The following is a 24,958-nucleotide window of genomic DNA, read 5'->3' on the forward strand; positions in this document are numbered from 1 at the left end:
TCTAGAGGCTGTTATAGGGGAAAACACCCTCCAGGGATTCAAGACAAAGTTGGACAAATTCCTGCTAAATAAGGACATACACTGGTAGGGCTAGTCTCAGTTAGGGCACTGGTCTTTGACCAGAGGGCCGCTGCGTGAGCGGACTGCTGGGCATGATGAACCACTGGTCTGAGCTAGCAACAGCAATTCTTATGTTCTAGCCCAGGTCTCTGGGAGTGTTGACCGGGATTTACCTGTGCCCACAGATATGAGACCATTCGGACAGTACCCATGCCCAATTGAGGGAATTTGTCCCTCTCGAATGTGTGGGGAGAACCTGTGCCCATGGACGTACACACATTTTAAAACAGTTCAGGTGAAAACAAGGCAGTGAGTTCTTCATACGAAAAAGTCAACATATTCTAGTATTAAAATCTTTGTGACAAACTTAAATAAAATATAAAATGTGACTAGAGGGTTCCTAACTTTGCGTAAATGTGAGAAAGTATAGGGGCTTCAAAAGGAAGTGTTTTAACCGCTATTAGCAAGTTCAATAAAACAACACCACCTTACATCCCTGAGGCATTATCTCAGCAGCTCTATCTAGTACCTTTTTAACCCTGACCACACTATTGTTTAAGCTATGTCTCCTCAGCTGTCCGTGCTGTGTTCATAGGGTTACTGTAAATGAAACAGAAGCTGCATAGGGTTTTTAAAACCTGATCTTCAGATGTCATGTTCTGCTTAAATCAGTCCAATACCTGCATGATCAGCAAGGCAGGGCCCAATTTCCTAATCTTCATGGTAATAGGGGGGTTGTTGAGAAGGGTCTTTATCAAAGTAGCAAACATGCAGCATTGGTAGAGTTCAGCACCGGCCCACTGATATGATGGATGATTTGATCTCCCCCCCCCCCCGCCAAATTTATGCTGAGGGGGTTCTGCTTTCCATTCACTTACCCATGCTGGTTTTGAGCTCCTGGTTTCAAGGCAGAAGAGATTTTTATTTATTTATTTGCAAAGGTTGATATATTTCCAGTGATGCTGCTAACTGGTTAACAAAATTATAGAGAAAGGTAAGGAGAAAACTGGGCATATAGAAAGCTCCACAGGAAGTCAGGGAAGGGTGGAGATCTTAGGTGGCTCCGCCTGGAAGAGGAGAGTTTACTTACTGGTTCTCCGTGCATTTTTTTTAAGCAAAAAAAGATGTCGGTACTCAAATACTAGGCCATTCCTCAGGAGTGGGGTGATCGCTGAGGAAGTCACCTCACAGTAGCCAGGCCCACAGAGTTCGTGGGGACCATGGGTCATTTTCATCAAGTACTCAGAGTCAAGTTTAGTGGCCATTTTCACTCTCCAGAGTTTAACGTGCTATTTGAGAATGATACTTAAGGGCAGTGTGTAGAGCAGAGCTCATCAATCTTTCTGTGTCTGACATTCCATAAAGCAGTGGCTTGGACAGAAAAATTTCACTAAGTGTAATAATGTATTTAACCATTAGATGTCACTATTAATAGATTCTGCTGCTGCAATAGTTGCCTAGTCCTAGAGCTACCAGATGTCCTGATGTTTCCTCTTTTTAGAGGGCTGACAGAGTGTCTGGATGGGTTTTCAAAAACGTTGAAGGTGGGGTCGTGTCTGAAGGGCCCCTGTGCATGTGTGGATGCCATATGATGTCACTTGCATGCGTGCGTGTGATATCATCGTATCACATCCACGCTTGTACAGAGACCCTCCAGATGCAGCTCTGAAGAGACGAGGTTTGTGTGGAGCCAGGGTTGGTGGGCAGAATGGGACAAGGCTGTGAACGAACGGGGCTTCAGGTGGACCAGGGCGGGGCTACACCTCCTCTTTTTTTAACAAAAAAATCTGGTAACTCTACCTAGTCCAAAAACAAGCATTGGGACATTTTTTTGCTTGATGTGTCTATTTCCTAGTTTGGCCTCCTCTTCCTTCCACCCCATGCCAAATGTAAGCCCATTGTGTTCTGCATTTGGAGAGTTACTTTGCCCTTAGTATCGGACAGACAGATATCCAAATCCCTAACTATAATTTCTTAACAACATTCCAGTGCGTTGGAAAGAGTGAAAAAACGGTCTGTTAATGCAGTTCCTTGTTCTCACTGTCATAGAAACTCACAGAAGAGACTAGATGAGGTTTAGTCAAACATAAGCTGCTACTGTTAACGCCTGTAGTCACCACAAAAGAACCTGGACCTGTCAGCAAGTAATTCTCTTCTCTACTTCCATGATCTACACTACACCACTTCGTGGCGACCATTTACAAGCTCTTTCTTCATATCTTCCTCCTTTTAAGAACTCCTTAAGACTAGTTAAATAATAAATCAGGCAACTGTGGTCTTCGTCACAAGGCGTTATGGGGACAGATTTAACAATCTCAATCTGTATACGCTGGAGGAAAAGCGGGAGAGGGGACATGTGATAGAGACATTTAAATACCTACGTGGCATAAATGCACATGAGTTGAGTCTCTTCATTTGAAAGGAAGCTCTGGAATGAGAAGGCATAGGATGAAGTTAAGAGGTGAGAGGCTCCGGAGTCATCCAAGGAAATACTTTTTTTACACAAAGGGTGGTAGATGCATGGAACAGTCTCCCGGAAGAGGTGGTGGAGACAGAGACTTTGATTTCAAGAAAGCCTGGGATCTCTTAGAGAGAGGAAGAGATTATGCTTACTGCATATGGGCCATTTGGCCTTTATCTGCCATCATGCTTCTATGTATGGCATTTCAAAGTGTGGTTTTGTTTGTATCCATAACCTCTTTGCAAAGGCCCTTTTAAACTCCCTTTGCAGATGCCCTAGAGTTGCTTTAAACATTGACAACTTTCCAAGAACACTTCATTTAAAGCTCCTGTGATACCCTCACGCTGTAGCTGCAGGAATAGATCAGTGCTGAAGTCTTCAGGGAAAAGAAATACACATTCATACACTCAAAAGTACCTAGATATCAAGGTGAGACTGAGGAAAGCTATCTGGGAGTACACAGTCTAAAACTACTCAGTGCTGGTAACATGACCCCAACATGGCGTTTTTTCATTGTCACTGCCTCTGCTGATCAAAGCTCACCAGGGTCCTCCTGGCCCATGCCCCATCCCGCCTCCACTCACACTACTTCATGACTTTTACGTGAGACACATCCTAATTGTAGAAATAGCATCCAGGTAAGTTCTCTGCTTATATCACTCTGGTTTTGCAGCCAAGCAAAGCCTCCTTATATGGGTGTGTAAAAGGCTGAACAAACCTTTGGGTTGATGGATATTATATGAGGGGGCCACATCTCCCAGGTTCTACTCTGGATATGTCCTGTACCCCAACACATGATCAAACCAGAGGCATCCACTAGGGTCCACTGCTGGTAACTGTTCAGCTGCCACAAGGAGACGGAACTCATGAGCTAGATGTGGCCATAGATTGTCCACCTTTGGGGTATCAGGAATATTACCTTTAAAAATGTGTTGTCTTGTCTATTACTTAACTGTTTAACAGGAGACAGCCTGGCTCAAAGCTTTGGAGACATCTGGTCATGCATCTGGTTTAGGGGAGCTCCCACCTCACAGCACTCTTCCGGCTACGCAGAAATCTAATTGCTTTGTTGCATTTTGAAGTGCCTTCAAAGATCATCTCCTCTAGGAATTTTCAGTACCCTGGTGCACCAAGGATACGAATATTTGCTTTCAACACAAGAAGGACCTTGAGCAGCACCATGCACTCTCTTGTAAAAAAAAAACCTGAGTGTTCATATCCTGCTGACAGCGAGGATGAAGAAGAATGAACCTCATGATGAGTTCAAAGGCACTGGGATCTGTGTAGCTGTCATTAGAGTCTGGTTCTCATACCCTGGCTAATGGTCTCTATCCCTTCACTCAGTTGCATGGCATAAGGCAGTATACAAACACTGAACACCACCGCTAGAACATTCTCATCCTATACTCTGAGAAAGTACAAAAAAGTCTATAGGAGTATGTACATATGCACAAGACACAGAGCTATATACATAAACAGACTGCTGGTGAAGCTTAGCATGGACCACTTGACTTCAAGGTCATACCTTCTCCAAAGCCAAGGGGGCACTATTGCCTTGAAAGTCACTTAGTACTTTCCAGCATGAAGTGGGTGTCAGTCTCTATTAGCTTTCTGAAACCTCTCTGCTAAAAGTTACCTTTCAGCCGAGCTGTTCACTTGCTGCAAATTCTCAATCATGTGACTGAAGCAATGATAAACACTAGCGATGTCCATGAGGTTTCCTTGATGTAGTGCAGAAAACAATGGCGAAGAGAGAGTGCGAGCAGATTCAGTGGTGGAAATGGTTGTTCACGAGCAGAAACTGATTTGGGGGTTACTGCTCGGCATTGAGCTTTACAGGCGTTTGGTTTTCCCCATTCGTTCGATTCTTCTCCTGTTGCTCAGACAGAACTTGCCATCTTTCTTTGTTCTTTCTGCACCCATCCAGCAGAGGGCAGCAGGCTTCCGATACCTGAGTCAAGGCCTAATTTCAAATAAATAGAATAAACGGTTAGAAATAGTAAAAGACAGACAAATGCTTTTTTAATGTTTTGTTTGTCACACTGTGATATGTTCCAGTTAAGCCTTGAAGTGCGAGATGTATTATGTCTGCTGATAAAAAATAATAATTTAGAAATAAACTGAAAGAAAAGGATTCCAGCTTTAAGAACATACTTTCCCCAGTCTGATCGGATTAAGGCAATTTACAATGAAAACTAAAATAATTGCAGAAAAGAACTCCATAATCACGAGAGGACAGACGTAAAACATCCAATCCCAAGCTAGTCTTTGTCATTTTTGACGGAGTGAAAAATCGATCCACTTGTACCCGTTCTACTCCACTCAGGATTTTGTAGATTTCAATCCTATCTCCCCTCAGCCGTCTCTTTTCCAAGCTGAAAAACCCTAAGCGTTTTAGTCTTTCCTCATACGAGAGGCGTTCCATCCCCTTTACCATCTTGGTTGCTCTTCTTTGAACCTTTTCTAGCGCCGCTATATCTTTCTTGAGATAAGGAGACCAGAACTGAATGCAATATTCCAGATGAGGTCGCACCATGGAGCGATACAGAGTTATGACATTCTTAGTCTTGTTAACCATCTCTTTTTTAATAATTCCTAGCATCCTGTTTGCTTTTTTGGCTGCCGCCACACATTGGGCAGAAGGTCTCATTATATTGTCTACACAAAAACTGAAACTGTCTTTCCCCTCTATAAAAGGTACTCTGGAACAACCTCACACCCCCACTCAGAAATTCAAGCTCCTTCCAATCCTTCCGCAAACACTTGAAAACTTGGCTCTTTTCAAAAATCTAATTACCTCCCGTTCTCTAGCAACCGGTCCCTCTCTATCTTCTTAGTCCCTCTCCTTTATCCCTTCATTGTAGTTCCTTTCCTCTTAACTTCTGTAAACCGTGCCGAGCTCTGCGCTTGCGGAGATGGCGCGGTATATAAACCTAAGATTTAGTTTTAGTTTAGTTTAGTTTACAATGATACCCAGATCCTTTTCTTGGGTGCTAACCCCCAAGGTAGACCCTAGCATCCGGTAACTGAGATTCAGGTTATTCTTCCCAATGTGCATCACTTTGCTTTTGTTCACATTAAATTTCATCTGCCATTTGGACACCCAGTCTTCCAATTTCCTAAGGTCTGCCTGCAATTTTTCACAATCCGCATGCGTTTTAACAACTTTGAACAGTTTAGTGTCAACTGCAAATTTAATCACCTCACTCGTCATTCCAATTTCCAGATCATTTATAAATAAGTTAAATAGTACTAGTCCCAGTACAGACCCCTGGGCACTCCACTGTTTACTCTCCTCCATTGAGAAAAATGACCATTTAACCCTACCCTCTGTTTTCTATCCGATAACCAATTCCTAATCCACAATTGAACTTTGCCACCTATCCCATGACTCTTTAATTTTCTCAGGAGCCTCTCGTGGGGAACTTTATCAAAAGCCTTCTGAAAATCTAAATACACTATATCAACCAGCTCATCTTTATCAACATGTTTATTCACACCTTCAAAGAAGTCAAGCAAATTTGTGAGACAAGGTCTCTCTCAGCTGAACCCATGCTGACTGTCTCACTCACCATGGGTTTGTCTACGTGTGCCACAATTTTATTTTTCCTAGTGATTGCTATCAACCATTATAACAAAAACAAAGAAAAGACTACAGTGGAATGTACAAGGTGCAAGAATCTTTATTAAAAGTGATTAGAAAATTAATGCAATGAAAAGATAGGAAAAGACCCATCAGAGCTGGAAATGGAGAAATTGATACCTACCATAATGTCCAATGTATCATATTTAGAGAGTCATATGGAGAACACCGTTGTGTAAAATCACAAAAATTCTTAAAATGAAAACAAAAGATGTGATTGAAAGAACGTGTGGAAAGGTAAACCAAAGAGAATGATAAGCAGGGCAATTGCACCCTCTGGGAATTCCACCGGATGACTGACGAGGATGGAGGCGGGCTCTGGCCCATGGAATCACGTCTATGGTCGAAATCATGAGACCCCAAACCTGCAGATACTGCTAAGCTGTCGGGCTGGAACAGCCAACATGGCTCGAAAGGTATGTCAAAGCATGAGTCTCTAAATGTGATACATCGGACATTACGGTAGGTATCAATTTCTCCATCTCCAGCTCTGATGGGTCTTTTCCTATCTTTTCATTGCGTCACTTCTCACTTTTTTCCAGCTTCTCATACTTTTAGCATCCACAACACACACGTCCATTCATTGGTCATAAGGTTCACATTTCTAGCTCTCCTTACATTACAAGAATTTTCTAATCACTCATATTCAAGCTCCCCACACATCTTTTTGCTATTGGTCAAGGTTCCATTCCTCTTACACATTTCTTTTAAGTTGGCACCATTGGGTATTCTTTACTTAGCAATTTCTCACAGGTGGCATTATGATCATTTTTCACACATCTCATATAATTCCCTTTACATATCTGTAATAGGACCCCTGAGGAAGGAGAGTTTTCTCCGCAATACGGACCATGCTGGGTCCGCACTCCATGTATATGACAGCCATTTTTATGGCTTACAATTTGGTATAGATTCTTGCACCTTGTACATTCCACTCTGCGGTCTTTTCTTTGATTTTGGTGTTCGGCTTTCACTGCAGACTCTGTTGGATTTTTCTTTGTTTGGATCAACCATTGTAATGTCACAAATCATGTTTAGGGGGGACTCGTACATCAATACGCCTAGCTCCCTGGAGCACGATGTCTACCCCTCCATTATGGAATGCTCCAACATCTTATCTTTGCCAGGAAACTTCATTGGCTGGATTTAAAATCTAGCCTTAACGCCTTCTTATTCAAAGAAGCTTATGAAGTCTATACACAAGAGGCTGTCTTTACTAAGGCCTATTTTATTTTATTTTGATTTCAGACAGGGTTTGGATTATTTTAACTAAGGCCTAGACAAGAATTGGTTTATTTTAAATCTATTCCCTTTTGCAATTTACCTTTGTTCCCTTTTCTATTAAAATACTGTTTGTGTTTTTGGATGGTTTGTCAAGTGAACCCCGTAAGTTGAATTTTTAAAATTTATTATATGTAAACTGCTCAGACATTTGATGTGTGGTATATCAAGACTAGGGTTACCAGATTTTCCTTAGCCATCCTTCTGAATTTGAGACAGGAATCTATAACTTCTTGACTGTTGGCAATCCTAGTCTCCTGAGCACGTGACAAGTCCTCCCCCCTCCCCTTTTGAGCCCAAGGCACATGCCTAGTTTTCCTATGCCTCAATCCCACTCTGCTTTGGCAGCTCTGATCCAGTTCAGTCCTTTTCTAAATGAAGGGTCCAGGTGTGATCACTGGCTCAGAAACTAGTATCAAAATATTTGCTAGATTCTGGAAAGATGATGACATCTACAGTGTTCTCAAGATGAAACCGGTTCCCTAGTTTTGGTATCAGTAAATAGGTTTGTTTTCTGTGACGTACCTCATAGAGCTGTAAGCAGATGGCATCTATGAACCCAACCTGCATACTTGGAATTTTATCTTTTTTCTCTCGGTTCATCAAATCCTGAAAGCAGAAAGACAAAATGGACTCATTTATAGGGGCATTAGAAAGACCACCCCCTGCCCCCCACAATAGCCCTAATTCTGATTTCAGTAGAAGCCCAAAGGGAAAGGTACACAGAAAACTACTAGAGAGTGGTAGAAAATCGGAACGCTCTTCCGGAGTCTGTTGTAGGGGATTCAGGACAAAGTTGGACAAGTTCCTGCAGGCGAGGCTGGACTCATTTAGAGCACTGGTCTTTGACCTGGGGCACAATGGACCACTGGTCTGACCCAGCAGCGACAATTACAAAACAAAAAGGAAAATAGAGAAGGACAGTCTGCCAAATTTCTTTGGTGGGGCAGCGGCAGTGGTTTCTACAGTAAGGACCCCTGTGCTTATCCTATGCCTTACCCCCCACCCTAGGAGACCATCACCAAGAAGAAATCTTTTCTCACATTATTCCTAAGTCCACTTGACTTCTGTCTCAAAGCACGAATAGATCTTTACATAAGTCTTTGAGACATCTGAATTAGAGAATGACACGGGGACAAATTTGTCCCCCATCCCATTTCTGTAAGTTCTGCCTTAATTGCACAAGACTCGAACACTTATGATTTTTAAAGTGTTTGAGGCTCGTGCAGATGAGGACGGAGCTTAGGCATTGGTGGAATGAGGCATTATGACATCACAATCTCAGCTCTAGAATGTTGCTACTTAGGATTTTCAAGGGTTTGAGGCTCGTGCAGATGAGGACGGAGCTTAGGCATTGGTGGAATGAGGCATTATGACATCACAATCTCAGCTCTAGAATGTTGCTACTTAGGATTTTCAAGGGTTTGAGGCTCGTGCAGATGAGGACGGAGCTTAGGCATTGGTGGAATGAGGCATTATGACATCACAATCTCAGCTCTAGAATGTTGCTACTTAGGATTTTCAAGGGTTTGAGGCTCGTGCAGATGAGGACGGAGCTTAGGCATTGGTGGAATGAGGCATTATGACATCACAATCTCAGCTCTAGAATGTTGCTACTTAGGATTTTCAAGGGTTTGAGGCTCGTGCAGATGAGGACGGAGCTTAGGCATTGGTGGAATGAGGCATTATGACATCACAATCTCAGCTCTAGAATGTTGCTACTTAGGATTTTCAAGGGTTTGAGGCTCGTGCAGATGAGGACGGAGCTTAGGCATTGGTGGAATGAGGCATTATGACATAACAACCTGAGCTCTAGAATGTTGCTACTTATGATTTTAAAGGGATTGAGGCTTAGGCATTGATGGAATGAAGCATTATGACATCACAATCTGAGCTCTAGAATGTTGCTACTTATGATTTTAAAGGGTTTGAGGCTTAGGCATTGGTGGAATGAAGCATTATGACATCACAACCTCAGCTCTAGAATGTTGCTACTTAGGATTTTCAAGGGTTTGAGGCTTAGGCATTGGTGGAATGAGGCATTATGACATCACAATCTCAGCTCTAGAATGTTGCTACTTAGGATTTTCAAGGGTTTGAGGCTCGTGCAGATGAGGACGGAGCTTAGGCATTGGTGGAATGAGGCATTATGACATAACAACCTGAGCTCTAGAATGTTGCTACTTATGATTTTAAAGGGTTTGAGGCTTAGGCATTGGTGGAATGAAGCATTATGACATCACAATCTGAGCTCTAGAATGTTGCTACTTATGATTTTAAAGGGTTTGAGGCTTAGGCATTGGTGGAATGAAGCATTATGACATCACAACCTGAGCTCTAGAATGTTGCTACTTATGATTTTAAAGTGTTTGAGGCTTAGGCATTGGTGGAATGAAGCATTATGACATCACAATCTGAGCTCTAGAATGTTGCTACTTAGGATTTTCAAGGGTTTGAGGCTTAGGCATTGGTGGAATGAGGCATTATGACATCACAATCTCAGCTCTAGAATGTTGCTACTTAGGATTTTCAAGGGTTTGAGGCTCGTGCAGATGAGGACGGAGCTTAGGCATTGGTGGAATGAGGCATTATGACATAACAACCTGAGCTCTAGAATGTTGCTACTTATGATTTTAAAGGGTTTGAGGCTTAGGCATTGGTGGAATGAAGCATTATGACATCACAATCTGAGCTCTAGAATGTTGCTACTTATGATTTTAAAGGGTTTGAGGCTTAGGCATTGGTGGAATGAGGCATTATGACATAACAACCTGAGCTCTAGAATGTTGCTACTTATGATTTTAAAGGGTTTGAGGCTTAGGCATTGGTGGAATGAAGCATTATGACATCACAATCTGAGCTCTAGAATGTTGCTACTTAGGATTTTCAAGGGTTTGAGGCTTAGGCATTGGTGGAATGAGGCATTATGACATCACAATCTCAGCTCTAGAATGTTGCTACTTAGGATTTTCAAGGGTTTGAGGCTCGTGCAGATGAGGACGGAGCTTAGGCATTGGTGGAATGAGGCATTATGACATAACAACCTGAGCTCTAGAATGTTGCTACTTATGATTTTAAAGGGTTTGAGGCTTAGGCATTGGTGGAATGAGGCATTATGACATAACAACCTCAGCTCTAGAATGTTGCTACTTATGATTTTAAAGGGTTTGAGGCTTAGGCATTGGTGGAATGAGGCATTATGACATCACAATCTCAGCTCTAGAATGTTGCTACTTAGGATTTTCAAGGGTTTGAGGCTCGTGCAGATGAGGACGGAGCTTAGGCATTGGTGGAATGAGGCATTATGACATAACAACCTGAGCTCTAGAATGTTGCTACTTATGATTTTAAAGGGTTTGAGGCTTAGGCATTGGTGGAATGAGGCATTATGACATAACAACCTCAGCTCTAGAATGTTGCTACTTATGATTTTAAAGGGATTGAGGCTTAGGCATTGGTGGAATGAAGCATTATGACATCACAATCTGAGCTCTAGAATGTTGCTACTTATGATTTTAAAGGGTTTGAGGCTTAGGCATTGGTGGAATGAAGCATTATGACATCACAACCTGAGCTCTAGAATGTTGCTACTTATGATTTTAAAGGGTTTGAGGCTTAGGCATTGGTGGAATGAAGCATTATGACATCACAACCTGAGCTCTAGAATGTTGCTACTTATGATTTTAAAGTGTTTGAGGCTTAGGCATTGGTGGAATGAGGCATTATGACATAACAACCTGAGCTCTAGAATGTTGCTACTTATGATTTTAAAGGGTTTGAGGCTTAGGCATTGGTGGAATGAAGCATTATGACATCACAATCTGAGCTCTAGAATGTTGCTACTTAGGATTTTCAAGGGTTTGAGGCTTAGGCATTGGTGGAATGAGGCATTATGACATCACAATCTCAGCTCTAGAATGTTGCTACTTAGGATTTTCAAGGGTTTGAGGCTCGTGCAGATGAGGACGGAGCTTAGGCATTGGTGGAATGAGGCATTATGACATAACAACCTGAGCTCTAGAATGTTGCTACTTATGATTTTAAAGGGTTTGAGGCTTAGGCATTGGTGGAATGAGGCATTATGACATAACAACCTCAGCTCTAGAATGTTGCTACTTATGATTTTAAAGGGTTTGAGGCTTAGGCATTGGTGGAATGAGGCATTATGACATCACAATCTCAGCTCTAGAATGTTGCTACTTAGGATTTTCAAGGGTTTGAGGCTCGTGCAGATGAGGACGGAGCTTAGGCATTGGTGGAATGAGGCATTATGACATAACAACCTGAGCTCTAGAATGTTGCTACTTATGATTTTAAAGGGTTTGAGGCTTAGGCATTGGTGGAATGAGGCATTATGACATAACAACCTCAGCTCTAGAATGTTGCTACTTATGATTTTAAAGGGATTGAGGCTTAGGCATTGGTGGAATGAAGCATTATGACATCACAATCTGAGCTCTAGAATGTTGCTACTTATGATTTTAAAGGGTTTGAGGCTTAGGCATTGGTGGAATGAAGCATTATGACATCACAACCTGAGCTCTAGAATGTTGCTACTTATGATTTTAAAGGGTTTGAGGCTTAGGCATTGGTGGAATGAAGCATTATGACATCACAACCTGAGCTCTAGAATGTTGCTACTTATGATTTTAAAGTGTTTGAGGCTTAGGCATTGGTGGAATGAAGCATTATGACATCACAACCTGAGCTCTAGAATGTTGCTACTTATGATTTTAAAGGGTTTGAGGCTTAGGCATTGGTGGAATGAAGCATTATGACATCACAACCTGAGCTCTAGAATGTTGCTACTTATGATTTTAAAGTGTTTGAGGCTTAGGCATTGGTGGAATGAAGCATTATGACATCACAACCTGAGCTCTAGAATGTTGCTACTTATGATTTTAAAGTGTTTGAGGCTTGTGCAGATGAGGACGGAGCTTAGGCATTGGTGGAATGAAGCATTATGACATCACAACCTGAGCTCTAGAATGTTGCTACTTATGATTTTAAAGTGTTTGAGGCTTGTGCAGATGAGGATGGAGCTTGCAGGAATGGTGCGGGGACAGGACGGGAAAATGAGTTCCCGCAGGGACGAGGAAAAATTTGTCCCCGTGTCATTCTCTAAAATCTCCCCTTGACTCAAAGATATCAATGTTTGTTAATTAGGATTTAATTAGTGTCTTTTTTTAAAGAAATTCACTCAAGATGGTGTGCTTTGGTTCTTCCAATTCATTTTTTAGGGCTTTAGGTACAGGCCCTGTAGCAGTATGGAAGCCCTTTTTCTACCCAATTTCTAGCCCTTCCTTAGCCATACGAGCTCCAGAAATGGATCCAAAAGACTGTACACGAGGTCTCATCCGTAACCAGAACAGATGTATTATCACCTCATTTGTCTCACCCTTGCATTCCTCTACTCTGGCCACAATCTTTGGCACCTCAAACAGACAGAAAGCCCCAGGATGCAGACATGTCGTCCAGTCAGAAGGTACTATAGAAAAATAGGCAGATTAGCCCTAAGAAAAGGGAAAAGGGCAGGTGGCTGGCTTGTCAGATCCAAGATAAAGCTAAATGGAAATTGTACTCCAGAGCTTGTCAGGAGGAAAGAAAAAGCACAGTTGCTTACTTGTAACAGGTGTTATCTGAGAACAGCAGGCAGATGTTCTTACATATGGGTGACGACATCCACAGGACCCGGTATGGACAGTGCAAAAGTGTACTGTCACTTTAAACTTTTTGCAAGCTTGAAGATTACCCGTATTGCACATGCGCTGGTGCTTTCTCGCCCGATGTTGGCTCACGCGATCATCAGTTCAGTAAAAAAAAGATAAAAAGCCAACTACAGGAGGTGGAAGGGTTGTGAAAATATGTGCCTGCTGTTCTCCGATAACACCCGTTACAGGTAACTACGAGGGGCAGCTGAAAAGTTCTCAGCCCAACCAAGACGACAATGATGTGAGCCATGAAACTTACGAGTTATTCCACACTTTTCTTGCCACTTTTTGTTTTATTTCATCGAAACAAGACATGTCAAGAAATGTGTGGTAAGTTTCATATCTCCACATCATTCTCTTCTTGGTTGGGCTGAGAACTTCTCAGCGGCTCCTCGTAACCATGCTTTATCCTAGGACAAGCACTTATGGGACTCCATAGCTGTAAATAAAAAGGTTGGAGGGTAGTTGACATTTAATATAGAGAATAAATGTTGTAGAACTGCTTAGCCAAATCGACTCTCTCGTCTGAAATGGAAAGATTGATGTGAAGAGAATTCCAGCTGCCTTGAGTAGGGAGGCCATCGAGGTGGGCTCCACATCGGAACTTGGAAGCATCTGTTGTCAATATTTTCTGATGAGGCGGAGTGTAGAAGAGTAAGCCTCTGGAAAGATTGGTCAGCGTTAACCACCACTGAAGGGATTGATGAAGTTACCTGTAGTCTTTGGGAGAGTGGGTGTAAGGCCTGAGACCATTGGGTTGAAGTTCTGAGATGTAGCCGAGCGAATAGAATTACATGAACCATTGATACCATGTGACCGAAAAGACTCATTTGGCATGCGGTGATGTGATGAAGATGGCAAATTTGAGTCATATCATTGAGTCTCTGCTGTGGTAAAAATGCATGAGCTTCAGTTGTGTCTAGAAGGGCCCCCATAAACTCCAGAGTTTGAGTTGGTTGGAGATGAGATTTCTGGTAGCTGCCTGCAAATCTCAGAAGCTCTAGAAGACGTACTATCGAATCGATGGTTAATTGAGCTGCTTGAGGGGAAGGGCCTTGATCAGCCAGTCGTCTAGATAAGAGAATACATGAAAGCCACAAGAGTGGAGTGTTGTAGCTACTACAAGTAAACATTTTATGAAAACTCTTGGTGCTGAAGTCAGACCAAATGGAAGCCCAAAGTGGTGCAGTGGATTAGAAACTGGCTGACGGACAGACGCCAGAGGGTAGTGGTTAATGGAATTCGCTCAGAGGAGGGTCAAGTGAGTAGTGGAGTGCCTCAAGGCTCGGTGCTGGACCGATACAGTTCATTATGTTTATGAGTGATCTTTCTGAAGGGTTAGAAGGTAAGGTTAACTTTTTTGTGGATGATACCAAGATTTGTAACAGAGTGGAGACTCCGGAGGGAGTGGAAAACATGAAAAAGGATCTGCAAAAGTTAGAAGAATGGTCTAGCATCCGGCAATTAAAATTCAATGCGAAGAAGCGCAGAGTGATGCATCTGGGGGTAGAAATCCGAGGGAACCGTATGTGCTGGGAGGTGAGAGGCTGATAAGCACAGATGGAGAGAGGGACCTCGGGGTGATTGTTTCTGAGGCTCTAAAGGCATCTAAACTGTGTGATAAGGCAGTGGCAATAGCTAGAAGGATGCTAGGCTGTATAGAAAGAGGAATAAGAAGTAGAAGAAGCCCCTGTATATGTCATTCGTGAGGCCACACTTGGGAGTATTGTGTTGTTTTAGAGGCCGTATCTGGTGAAGGATATAAAAAGACGAAGCGGTCCAGAGGAAGGTGATGAAAATGATAAGAGGTTTTGAACTATAAGAAGTATGAGAAGAAACTGGAAGACCTAAATATGTATACTTCTGGAGGAGAGGAGGGATAGGGGAGATATGATACAGATGTTTAAATACTTGAAAGGCATTAATATAGAACCAAATCTTTTCCAGAGAAGAAAAAATGGTGAAACTAGAGGGCATAATTTGAGGTTACAGGGAGGAAGACTTAGGAGCAATGTTAGGAAATTCCTCTTCACGGAGAGGGTGGTAGATGCCCTCCTAAGGGAAATGGTGGAGAGGAAAATGGTGATAGAATTCAAAAAAGCACGAGATAAAAATAGAGAATCTCTAATTAGAAAATGAAGGATATAGAACTAAGGCCAGTATTGGACAGAACTGCACGGTCTGTGTTCCATATATGGTGATTCGGTGAAGGATGGGGGCCAGATGTTGTACATCCGAGGGTGCTGAAGGAACTTAGGGAAGTTCTGGTAGGTTTGCTGTCTGAGTAACGGTTGGTTTAAGGGCGAACTGCCTCACCAGAGTTACAAAGATAAGTGATATATCTATGAAATACTACTAAGTTGCACATTAAGTCATTGTATTAAGCAATTTCTGAAAGAATGTTAAGCCTAAACCGGAGCCTATGAAGGAGCTTTAAATCTCTAGAATCATCTGTGCTAGTCACATAATAGATGCTGCTTCTGATGGTTCCTGGTTGAAAGCTGTAAGATTGAGCCTGAGATTAATCATAAGACCTACTGTTCTAAGCTATTGTCCTCAACAAAGACATTAGAAGATTTGGATTGTCTGGATGTTTGAAACAATAGTATTTTATAGACATATCTAAATAATTCCACCTGATTAGTTGATAGAACTAGAATCTGGCATATAAAGAGTCCCCTTAGCTCAACAGCTAACCCAGCTGAGCCATAGCCCCGACCCTAGAAAAATACTAGAGCCTGCAGAAAAATTCAAAATCTGCACGTGACCAAAACCCGCACTCAACGCATAAAGACAGATAGGGTGGGGAACAGAAAGAAACCTAATTTCTCCTTCTGTGTTGCTTGATAGACCGGTATAGATCAATCTTCACAGATGGGACGTACCAAAGGGTGGGACCCCTGAAGGGCCGACACCATAACACGCGCACCAAATACTACGTCCCGACGTGCTTGAACATCCACACGGTAGTGTCTGACAAAGGAATGCAAAGAAGACCAAACTGCAGCCTTGCAAATATCCACTGGAGGAACTAGAGAAGACTCATCCCAAGAAGCTGCTTGACCCCGAGTGGAATGAGCCTTGAGAAATTCAGGAACGGGCTTTTTCTGAAGAAGATAAGTGGAAGCAATAGTCTCCTTGATCCAGCACGCAATGGTAGCCTTGGAAGCGCCATCACCCTTACAAGGACCCGCTAGAAGGATAAAAGAGATGGTCTGATTTCCTGATCGCCTGGGTCCACTACACATAAGAGCGAAGGACATGACTGACATCCAACAGCCCTAACAGGGGGAGCCAATTTAGTCTTACCACTCTGCTGGAGACTGAGAAAGACTGGGTTGGTAGAGGGAGCCTCTCCTAATAAGCAAGTTTTGGTCTCAGTCTCCACCTGCTGGTCACAGTGAGATATAACCCATCTGCAAAGATTGAACTATACCAGTCTATCAGGCAACACAGAATAAGAGGTTAGCTTTCATAAACTACATAAGATTGCAGAAAAAGGAACACAGGCAAAAATATCTGGAAAAGTTAAGAGAGGCTGGTGGTGTAGGCAGAAAAGCGAAGATGCAAATGGAAGAAAAAAAATAGCTGACAGTAAAATGGAGAGGCAAGACTTTTTTTTTAGATATATCAGTGATAGGAAGAAGTGCAAAAGTGGCATTGTGAGACTCAAAGGTGAAGGAGAGAAATATGTAGAAGCTGATAAAGAAAAGGCCAAATTGCTTAACAAATATTTCTGTTCTGTGTTCATGGCTGAGGTGTCGGGGGAGGGAACGCAGAACACAAATGCGAACAGGGATGGAGAAGTGGTAGACCTTGATTGATTTTCAGAGGGTTGTGTTCATGAGGAGCTAGCCAAAATAAAAATAGACAAAGCGATGGGGCCAGATGGTGTACATCCTAGGGTGCTGAAGGGACTTAGGGAAGTTCTAGCAGCTCTGCTGACTGACCTTTTCAATGGATTTCTAGAGTTGGGAGTGGTACCGAAGGACTGGGGAAGGGCAGTGGTCCCTCTCCACAAAAGTGGAAGTAAGGAAGAAGTAGGGAATTACAGGCCGGTAAGTCTGACTTCTGTGGTAAGCAAATTAATGGAAACACTTTTAAAACAGAATGGTGAAGTTTCTGGAATCCTGTGGCTAACAGGACCAGAGGTAACATGGATTTCACTGGAGGTAGGTCTTGTCAGACAAATCTGATCAATTTCTTTGATTAAGTGACCAGAGAATTGGATAGAAGGTGTGCACTAGATGTGGTGTATTTAGATTTTAATGAAGCCTTTGACAGTGTTCCACACAGATATCTAATAAATAAACTGAGTGCCCTCAGGATGGGTCTCAAAGTGACGGGCTGGGTCAAGAGTTGGTTGAGTGGAAGACGACAGAGGGTACTAGTTAAAGGTCGTCTCTGAGGAAAGGGACGTTAGCAGTGCTATACTACAAGATTCACTGCTTGGGCCTGTTGTTTTTAACATTTTTGAAAGTGATATTGTGGAAAGACTGTCTAGTAAGGTTTGCCTCTCTGCAGATAATATCAAAATCTGCAATAGGGTAGACATCTCTCATAATATGGATAACAAGAGGAAGGAACTAGTTAAGCTTGAGGAATGGTCTGAAATCTGGCAGCTAAGATTTGAGCTGCAAAAACACAAGGAAATTGTACAGTTTAGGGAGTGAAGAACTTATATCATGACAGAAGAGCGGGACTTGGGTGTGATTGTATGTGATGATCTTAAGGTGACCAAACAGATTGAAAAGGTGACGGCGAAAGCTAGAAGGATGCTAGGTTGCATAGGGAGAGGTATGGCCAGGAGGAAAAAGAAGGTATCAATCCCCTTTGGAGAGACCTCATTTAGAATACTGTCTACAATTCTGGAGGCTGCATCTTCAAAAAGATATAAAAAGGATGGAGTCGGTCCAGAGGAAGGCTACAAAAATGGTGCATGGTCTTCGTCATGAGGCGTATGGGGACACACTTAAAGATCTCAATATGTACATTTGGAGGAAAGGCAGGAAAGGAGAGATATAGCTCTTGGAAAAGAGATACAATATTAACTTCTCCAATTTCCATCAATAATACCGAATTAGAACAGGTTACCACTATAAAAATTTTAGGCGTTTTGATTGATGATAAACTTACCTATCATGACTATATTAGCAATATTGTTAAAACATGTCACTCGCCAAGTTCCTACAGCCTGAATCTATTAATATTCTAACCCACTCCTTAATAATATCCAGAATAGACTACTGTAACTCTCTCTTTATTAACATTACTCAAAAAGAAAAAAGAAGGCTGCGATTGATACAAAATGCCGCCGTGAAAGTGATCTACGATGCAAAAAAATATGATCATGTTACCCCCCTGTTGATCAAATCCCATTGGCTTCCGGTAAGCCATCGCATCACTTTTAAATGACTGCTTTTAGTTTTTAAAGCCGTAAGTTTTAACGAACCACAATTTATCAACAGGTGGCTAATCCCCTACAGCACTACACGGTCACTCCGCTCGACTTCTTATAATCTTCTTTCGGTTCCCTCAATGAAAGTTATAGGAATCAGACGACACGACATGTTTTCAGTCATGGCCCCCCATTCATCCATTCATCACTTACCTCAATACATTAGAGAATTAAAAGATCTAACCTTATTTAAAAAAACCCTAAAAACATTTCTTTTTAAAGATGCTTATGATTCCTAGTATATTAATTATAGATTTTTATTTAAGTAACTAAAATTACCCTCCTTTTTGTTCTTCCCTTTTATGTTTTTCCTTCTCTTCTATTCAAACATTGTAACTTTTCCCCTACTTATCCTCACAACTCTTGTACGTTTTAACCCATAACAAAAATTATTTTATATGTATGTATTTTGTATATTAAGTTTTAACCCATAGCAAAAGTTAGTTTATATGTTAACTCCAATATTTTATTTGTATATTTTATGATGTTGTACATCGCCTAGCAATTTAAATACGCGATTCATTAAGAACAAATAAACTTGAAACTTGATAATAGAGACTTAAATACCTATGTAGCGTAAATGCACATAAGTCCTAAGAACATAAGAATAGCCTTATTGGGTCAGACCAATTGTCCATCAAGCCCAGTAGCCCATTCTCACGGTGGCCAATCTAGGTCACTAGTACTTGGCCAAAACCCAAGGTGTAGCAATATTCCATGCTACCTGTATCGGTAGCATGGAATATTGCTACACCTTACTCAACAACAGACTATGGACTTTTCCTCCAGGAACTTGTCCAAACCTTTCTTAAAACCATATCCTCTGGCAACACATTCCAGAGCTTAACTATTCTCTAAGTGAAAAAATATTTCCTCCTATTGGTTTTACAAGTATTACTCTGTAACTTCATAGAGTGTCCCCTAGTCTTTGTCATTTTTGACGGAGCGAAAAATCGATCCACTTGTACCCATTCTACTCCACTCAGGATTTTGTAGACTTCAATCATATCTCCCCTCAGCCGTCTCTTTTCCAAGCTGAAGAGCCCTAACCGTTTTAGTCTTTCCTCATACGAGAGGAGTTCCATCCCCTTTACCATCTTGGTCGCTCTTCTTTGAACCTTTTCTAGTGCCACTATATCTTTCTTGAGATAAGGAGACCAGAATTGAACGCAATACTCCATATGAGGTTGCATATGGAGCGATACAGGGGCATTATGACATTCTTAGTCTTGTTAACCATCCCTTTTTTAATAATTCCTAGCATCATGTTTACTTTTTTGGCCGCTGCCGCACATTGGGCAGAAGGTTTCATAGTATTGTCTACAATGACACCCAGATCCTTTTCTCGGGTGCTAACCCCCAAGGTGGATCCTAGCATCCAGTAACTGTGATTCAGGTTATTCTTCCCAATGTGCATCACTTTGCATTTTCCCACATTAAATTTCATCTGCCATTTGGACGCCCAGTCTTTCAATTTCCTAAGTCCCACCTGCAATTTTTCACAATCCGCATGCATTTTAACAACTTTGAACAGTGTAGTGTCATCTGCAAATTTAATCACCTCACTCGTCATTCCAAATTTCCAGAACATTACAGATCCCTGCGGCACTCCACTGTTTACCGTATTTTTTGCTCCATAAGACGCACTTTTTCCACACCTAGAAGGGGTTGCCCTTCTCTGTACTCTTCTAATTCTACTGCAAATGAGCATCCCCTCCCCAAGCATGTTCAGTTTCACAAAAACTTATCATGTGTGGATGTGTTGGCGGGACGGACGACTAGCCTCATGCATTAGAGAATGACAAGGGGACAAATTTGTCCCCTTCCCTGTAGGGACTGAAATTCCTCATCCCGTCCTCAAGAGTTTTGTGGCTGTCCTTGTCCCTGCCCCATTCCTGTAAGCTCTGCTTTAACTGCAAAAGCTTCAAACACTTATGATTTTAAAGTGTTTGAGGCTTGTGCAGATGAGGACAGAGTTTGCAAGAATGGGGCAGGGGCAGGAAAAGAACTCGCAGGGTTGGGACAGGAAAATGAGTTCCTGCGGGGACAGGGAAAAATTTGTCCCCGGGTCATTCTCTACCATGCACGCTCAGTTTTCACACATGCATTGGAGCAGGAGGAGTTGATAGAACATCTGTGGAGAATCTCTTCAGTTGGTGGAGCTTGGGAATTTCAGCCAGCCATAACAGAAGATACCAGTGTTTCACTATGAGGAGGCCCAGGCCTGAGGCCTCCATGGCTGCAGCTGAGCAGGTGGGATTTAGGAGCAAGGAAGCTGCATCTCTTTGAAGGGTGGATGAGATAGGAGACACTTTTAGAGGTGGCTGGGGGGGGGAGTTTACACAGAAGAGTCTAGGATTATCTGACACTTCAATTATCTGACAACGGCTCAATCCCGATTACGTCAGATGACTGAGACTTAAATGTATTTTAAATGAATTGAGAAAATATTTTTTTCACTCAATGCATAATCTTGAAACTTGATTGTCTAGAGCAGAGGACCACCAGGCCAATCGTGTTTTCAGGCTAGCCCTAATGAATATGCATGAGTGAGATTTGCATATAATGGAAATGACAGGCATGCAAATCTGCTCCATGCATATTCATTAGGGCTACCCTGAAAACACGATTGGCCTGGTGGTCCTCTGGGACAGGGTTGGGGACCACTGGTCTAGAGGATGTGGTGAATGTAGTTAGCACAGCTGTATTTAAAAAAGGTTAGAAAAGTTCCTGGATGAAAAGTTTATAATCCATGGGGAAAGCCACTGCTTATTGCTGAGGTTAAGTAGAAAGGATTCTGGTCACTTTTGGATTCTGGGCTAGATGGATATTTAGTCTGGCTCAGCCTGGCAACTCATGTTCAGGACAACAGGGTCAGTATATCAAGCTCCGTTCCTGGCACTTTTTCAAGGTTGCCTTTAATTCCTAACCCCACTCGCTTGTAAAGCACACTTGCCTGAGGAACTCCCTAAATCCCTACATGTCCTGTTTGATTTGACTGTAAGCTCTACTGAGCAGGGACTGTCTCTTGAATGTTTTAATGTACAGTACTTCATATGTCTAGCAGCGCTATAGAAATGATTAGAAGTAGCAGCAGCAGAATGTTCCAGAGCCTGAAGAGATCCAGGATGGCAGCCAGAATTATACCAGATATGGACTACTTACTATGGGCTCTATATGGAGCTCTATCCTCTCTTTATCACCTTGCTCGTAAAATTCAGAAGCCACCAGCTCTGCGACCTGGAATGAAGATTACAAGACAAAGATCAGAATTGTAAGCACAGGGAAACAGATGATGCCCGGTCCATTCTTCCTGCCAAGGAAGGCCCGTTGCAGCATTACAGTTCGCTTGATGGCTCATCATCCACATTATTTTTCCCATTTTTTTTGTTCTAAGATTGCTGTCATTTGTGCATCAAAGTTTTTCATGATTTATTGCTGGTTTATGACCCTGTTCTATTTAATCAAAAATCAGTCCTGAGGTGATATGGGTGGGATGCTAGCCCACTGCATTCATTCCTAGCCACACTCTCTCTCACACATGGCTATCTGGCCATTCTCCACGCCTGTTCGTGTGTCTGTCTGTCTCTCCAGCCCAATGTCTCTCCAGCTTTCCTCATTGAGTTTTGCAGTCCAATGTAACCCAGTCACTCTCATCATGTCTCTGCAGCCCAGTTCATGCCCAGCTGTGCTCTCTGTACCCAGATACAAAAGTTTATCTTACCACACCCTCTGTCCTGTCATTGGTCTCTTATTATGCACATTCACAAAAATACAGAGTAAGGACTGGGATGGATCTCCAATGGAAACCCTCAGCTAATGAATCTCAAACTACGAGTGTATTTAGCTGCTAGTAAAAATGTCCCTTGAGCGAGACTGCACCAGTTATATAAAAACATGGACAACTGATGGACCTAATCATCCAGTTAGACAATTCTACCTAATGTCTTACCTAATTCTCTCCATTGCTACAGTCTTTCCTCCCAGAGGCACTGAAGGATTGGCTGGCACTCTTTGGAAAAGTCTTGATAGGAAAGTAAACGTGACCATCAAGCCACCCCTTCATTCTTTTCTTCTCTCTCTTCCTCACCCCCAACTATCTCCAGTTTCTACACCCAGAGCGGTTCTTCTCTGTGCTGTACATTCTGGGAGGGCTCCTTCCTCTACATTACATCTGCTACTGTTATTAGTAACTGGTTAACCTTTTTTCTAACAGGGCTTCAATGCACATCTTTTCCAGACTCATGGATTTGGCTTTTATCTTTTGCAAGTGTAATGACTTGCATAAGATTGCCAAAGGTCCATCAAACCCAGTATCCAGTTTCCCATAGTGGCCAACCCAGGTCCCAAGGAATACAACAGATTTTATGCTGCTTATTCTCGGAAGCAGCAGTAGATTTCCGCAAGTCCCATCTTAATAATGGCTCATGGACTTCTGTTTTAGGAAATTATCCAAATCTTTCTTAAACCCTGCTAAGCTAATCGCTTTCACTACATTCTCCAGCAATGAATTCCAGAGTCTCGTAAGCACCCGTTGAGTGAAGATATATTTTCTCCAGTGGCTGTTAAATCTACTACTTAATAGTTTCATCACATGCTCCCTAGTCCTAGTATTTTTTGCAAAGAGTCAACAAGTGATTCACATCTACTCGTTCCATTCCACTCAGTATTTTATAGGCCTCTATCATGCAGGGTTCCACATTAGGAATCACTGCCCAGGAAAAGGATCTAGGTGTCATCGTTGAGGATATTTTGAAACCTTCAGCTCAATGTGCATCGGCAGCTAAGAAAGCAAACAGAATGATAGGAATCATCAGGAAAGGAATGGAAAAGAAAGATGAAAATGTTTAAACGCCCTTGCATCACTCTCTGGTACGGCCGCACCTTGAATACTGTGTGCAATTCTGGTCACCATGTATCAAAAAAGATATAGCAAAATTAGAAAAGGTAAAGTAAAGGGTGATGAAAATGATAAAAGGTTTGGAAAAATTTCCCTATGAGGAAAGGCTAAAGCGGCTAGGGCACTTCACCTAGGAGAAGAGACAGCTCAGGGGTGATATGATAAGAAGTCTATAAAATACTGAATGGAGTGGAAAGAGTAGATGTGAATCGCTTGTTTACTCTTTGCAAAAATACTTGGACTAAGTGGCATACGATGAAGCTATGAAGTAATAGATTTAAAATAAACCAGAGAAAGTATTTCTTCACACAATGTGTAGTTAAACTGTGGAATTTGTTGCCAGAGAATGTGGTAAAATCAGTTAACTTAGCAGGGTTTAAAAAGGTTTAGATAATTTCTTAAAAGAGACGTCCATAGGCCATTAATGAGATGGACTTGGAGAAATCCACGGCTTATTCCTAGGATAAGCAGCATAAAGGAGAAATTAGGTTCTTACCTGCTAATTTACTTTCTTTTAGCTTCTCCAGACCAGTAGAGGTTAACTTTACGAATGGGTATATATCTAATCATGACCAGCAGGTGGAGACTGAAAACAAAACTTTGGGACAGTATATCCTAGCCCCTCCTCTCTATTTCCCTCAGTCTGCCGAATAGCCAAGCAGAACCAAGAACTGGAAAACAACAGAGAGAAAAAACAATACTCCAAAAGGAGTAACAAATAACATACCCAAAATGCTGTTGGAAAATGCAGAGGAGAAATTCCCGAAGGAAGAATGTCCCCACAGCTCGCCAGCTAAGCCAGCCGAGCCACAGCCGCTGTTCTTCAATTCTCCCCGGCCCTAGAAAAATACTAGAACCCGCAGCAAAAACCAAAAACTGCCCGCGCAACAGCCCCAACAACAACAACAACAGACAGGGTGGGGACCTCTACTGGTCTGGAGAAGCTAAAAGAAAGTAAATTAGCAGGTAAGAACCTAATTTCTCCTTCTTTAGCACTCTCCAGACCAGTAGAGGTTAACTTTACGAATGGGACGTACCAAAGCAGTCCCTCTCACGGGCGGGACCCCCGAAGGGCCGATACCAGTACACGCTCACCGAACACCGCGTCCCGACGCGCCTGCACATCAACCCGATAATGACGAACAAAGGAATGCAAGGAGGACCAAACCGCAGCCTTACAAATATCCACTGGAGGCACGAGCGACGACTCAGCCCAAGAAGCCGCCTGACCCCGAGTGGAATGAGCCTTGAGAAACTCCGGAACAGGCTGCTGTTTCAGAAGATAAGCGGAAGCAATCGTCTCCTTGATCCAGCGCGCAATAGTAGCCTTAGAAGCGCCCGCTCCCCGACGAGGACCCGCCAGGAGGACAAAGAGATGATCGGACTTCCGGAATTCCTGGGTCCGCTGCACATAAGAGCGAAGGACCCGACCGACATCCAACTT

At 42.4% G+C, this 24,958-nt stretch overlaps 1 protein-coding gene and 1 long non-coding RNA gene across 6 annotated transcripts in view; one reads left to right on the top strand and one right to left on the bottom strand.

Moving 5' to 3' along the window:
- Window positions 1-1,491: 1,491 nt before the first annotated feature.
- On the top strand, window positions 1,492-2,056 carry LOC117357470. The gene is made up of 2 exons (XR_004538811.1): window positions 1,492-1,614; window positions 1,724-2,056. It is a non-coding gene; the product is annotated as an uncharacterized LOC117357470 (long non-coding RNA).
- Window positions 2,057-2,592: 536 nt separating this feature from the next.
- PDE5A (phosphodiesterase 5A) overlaps window positions 2,593-24,958 on the bottom strand; it is a 323,063-nt gene continuing 300,697 nt past the window's right edge. For all 5 annotated transcript variants that reach the window (XM_033938157.1, XM_033938176.1, XM_033938166.1 and 2 more), the window contains 3 exons: window positions 21,780-21,854; window positions 7,971-8,054; window positions 2,593-4,484 (listed from right to left, as the gene is read on the bottom strand). In XM_033938157.1, coding sequence (XP_033794048.1) covers window positions 4,335-4,484; window positions 7,971-8,054; window positions 21,780-21,854 — 309 coding nt within the window. In that variant the 3' untranslated portion in view covers window positions 2,593-4,334. The remainder of the gene's footprint in view (window positions 4,485-7,970; window positions 8,055-21,779; window positions 21,855-24,958) is intronic.

The sequence above is a fragment of the Geotrypetes seraphini genome, chromosome 1 (assembly GCF_902459505.1).
Source record: "Geotrypetes seraphini chromosome 1, aGeoSer1.1, whole genome shotgun sequence".
NCBI lineage: Eukaryota > Metazoa > Chordata > Amphibia > Gymnophiona > Dermophiidae > Geotrypetes > Geotrypetes seraphini.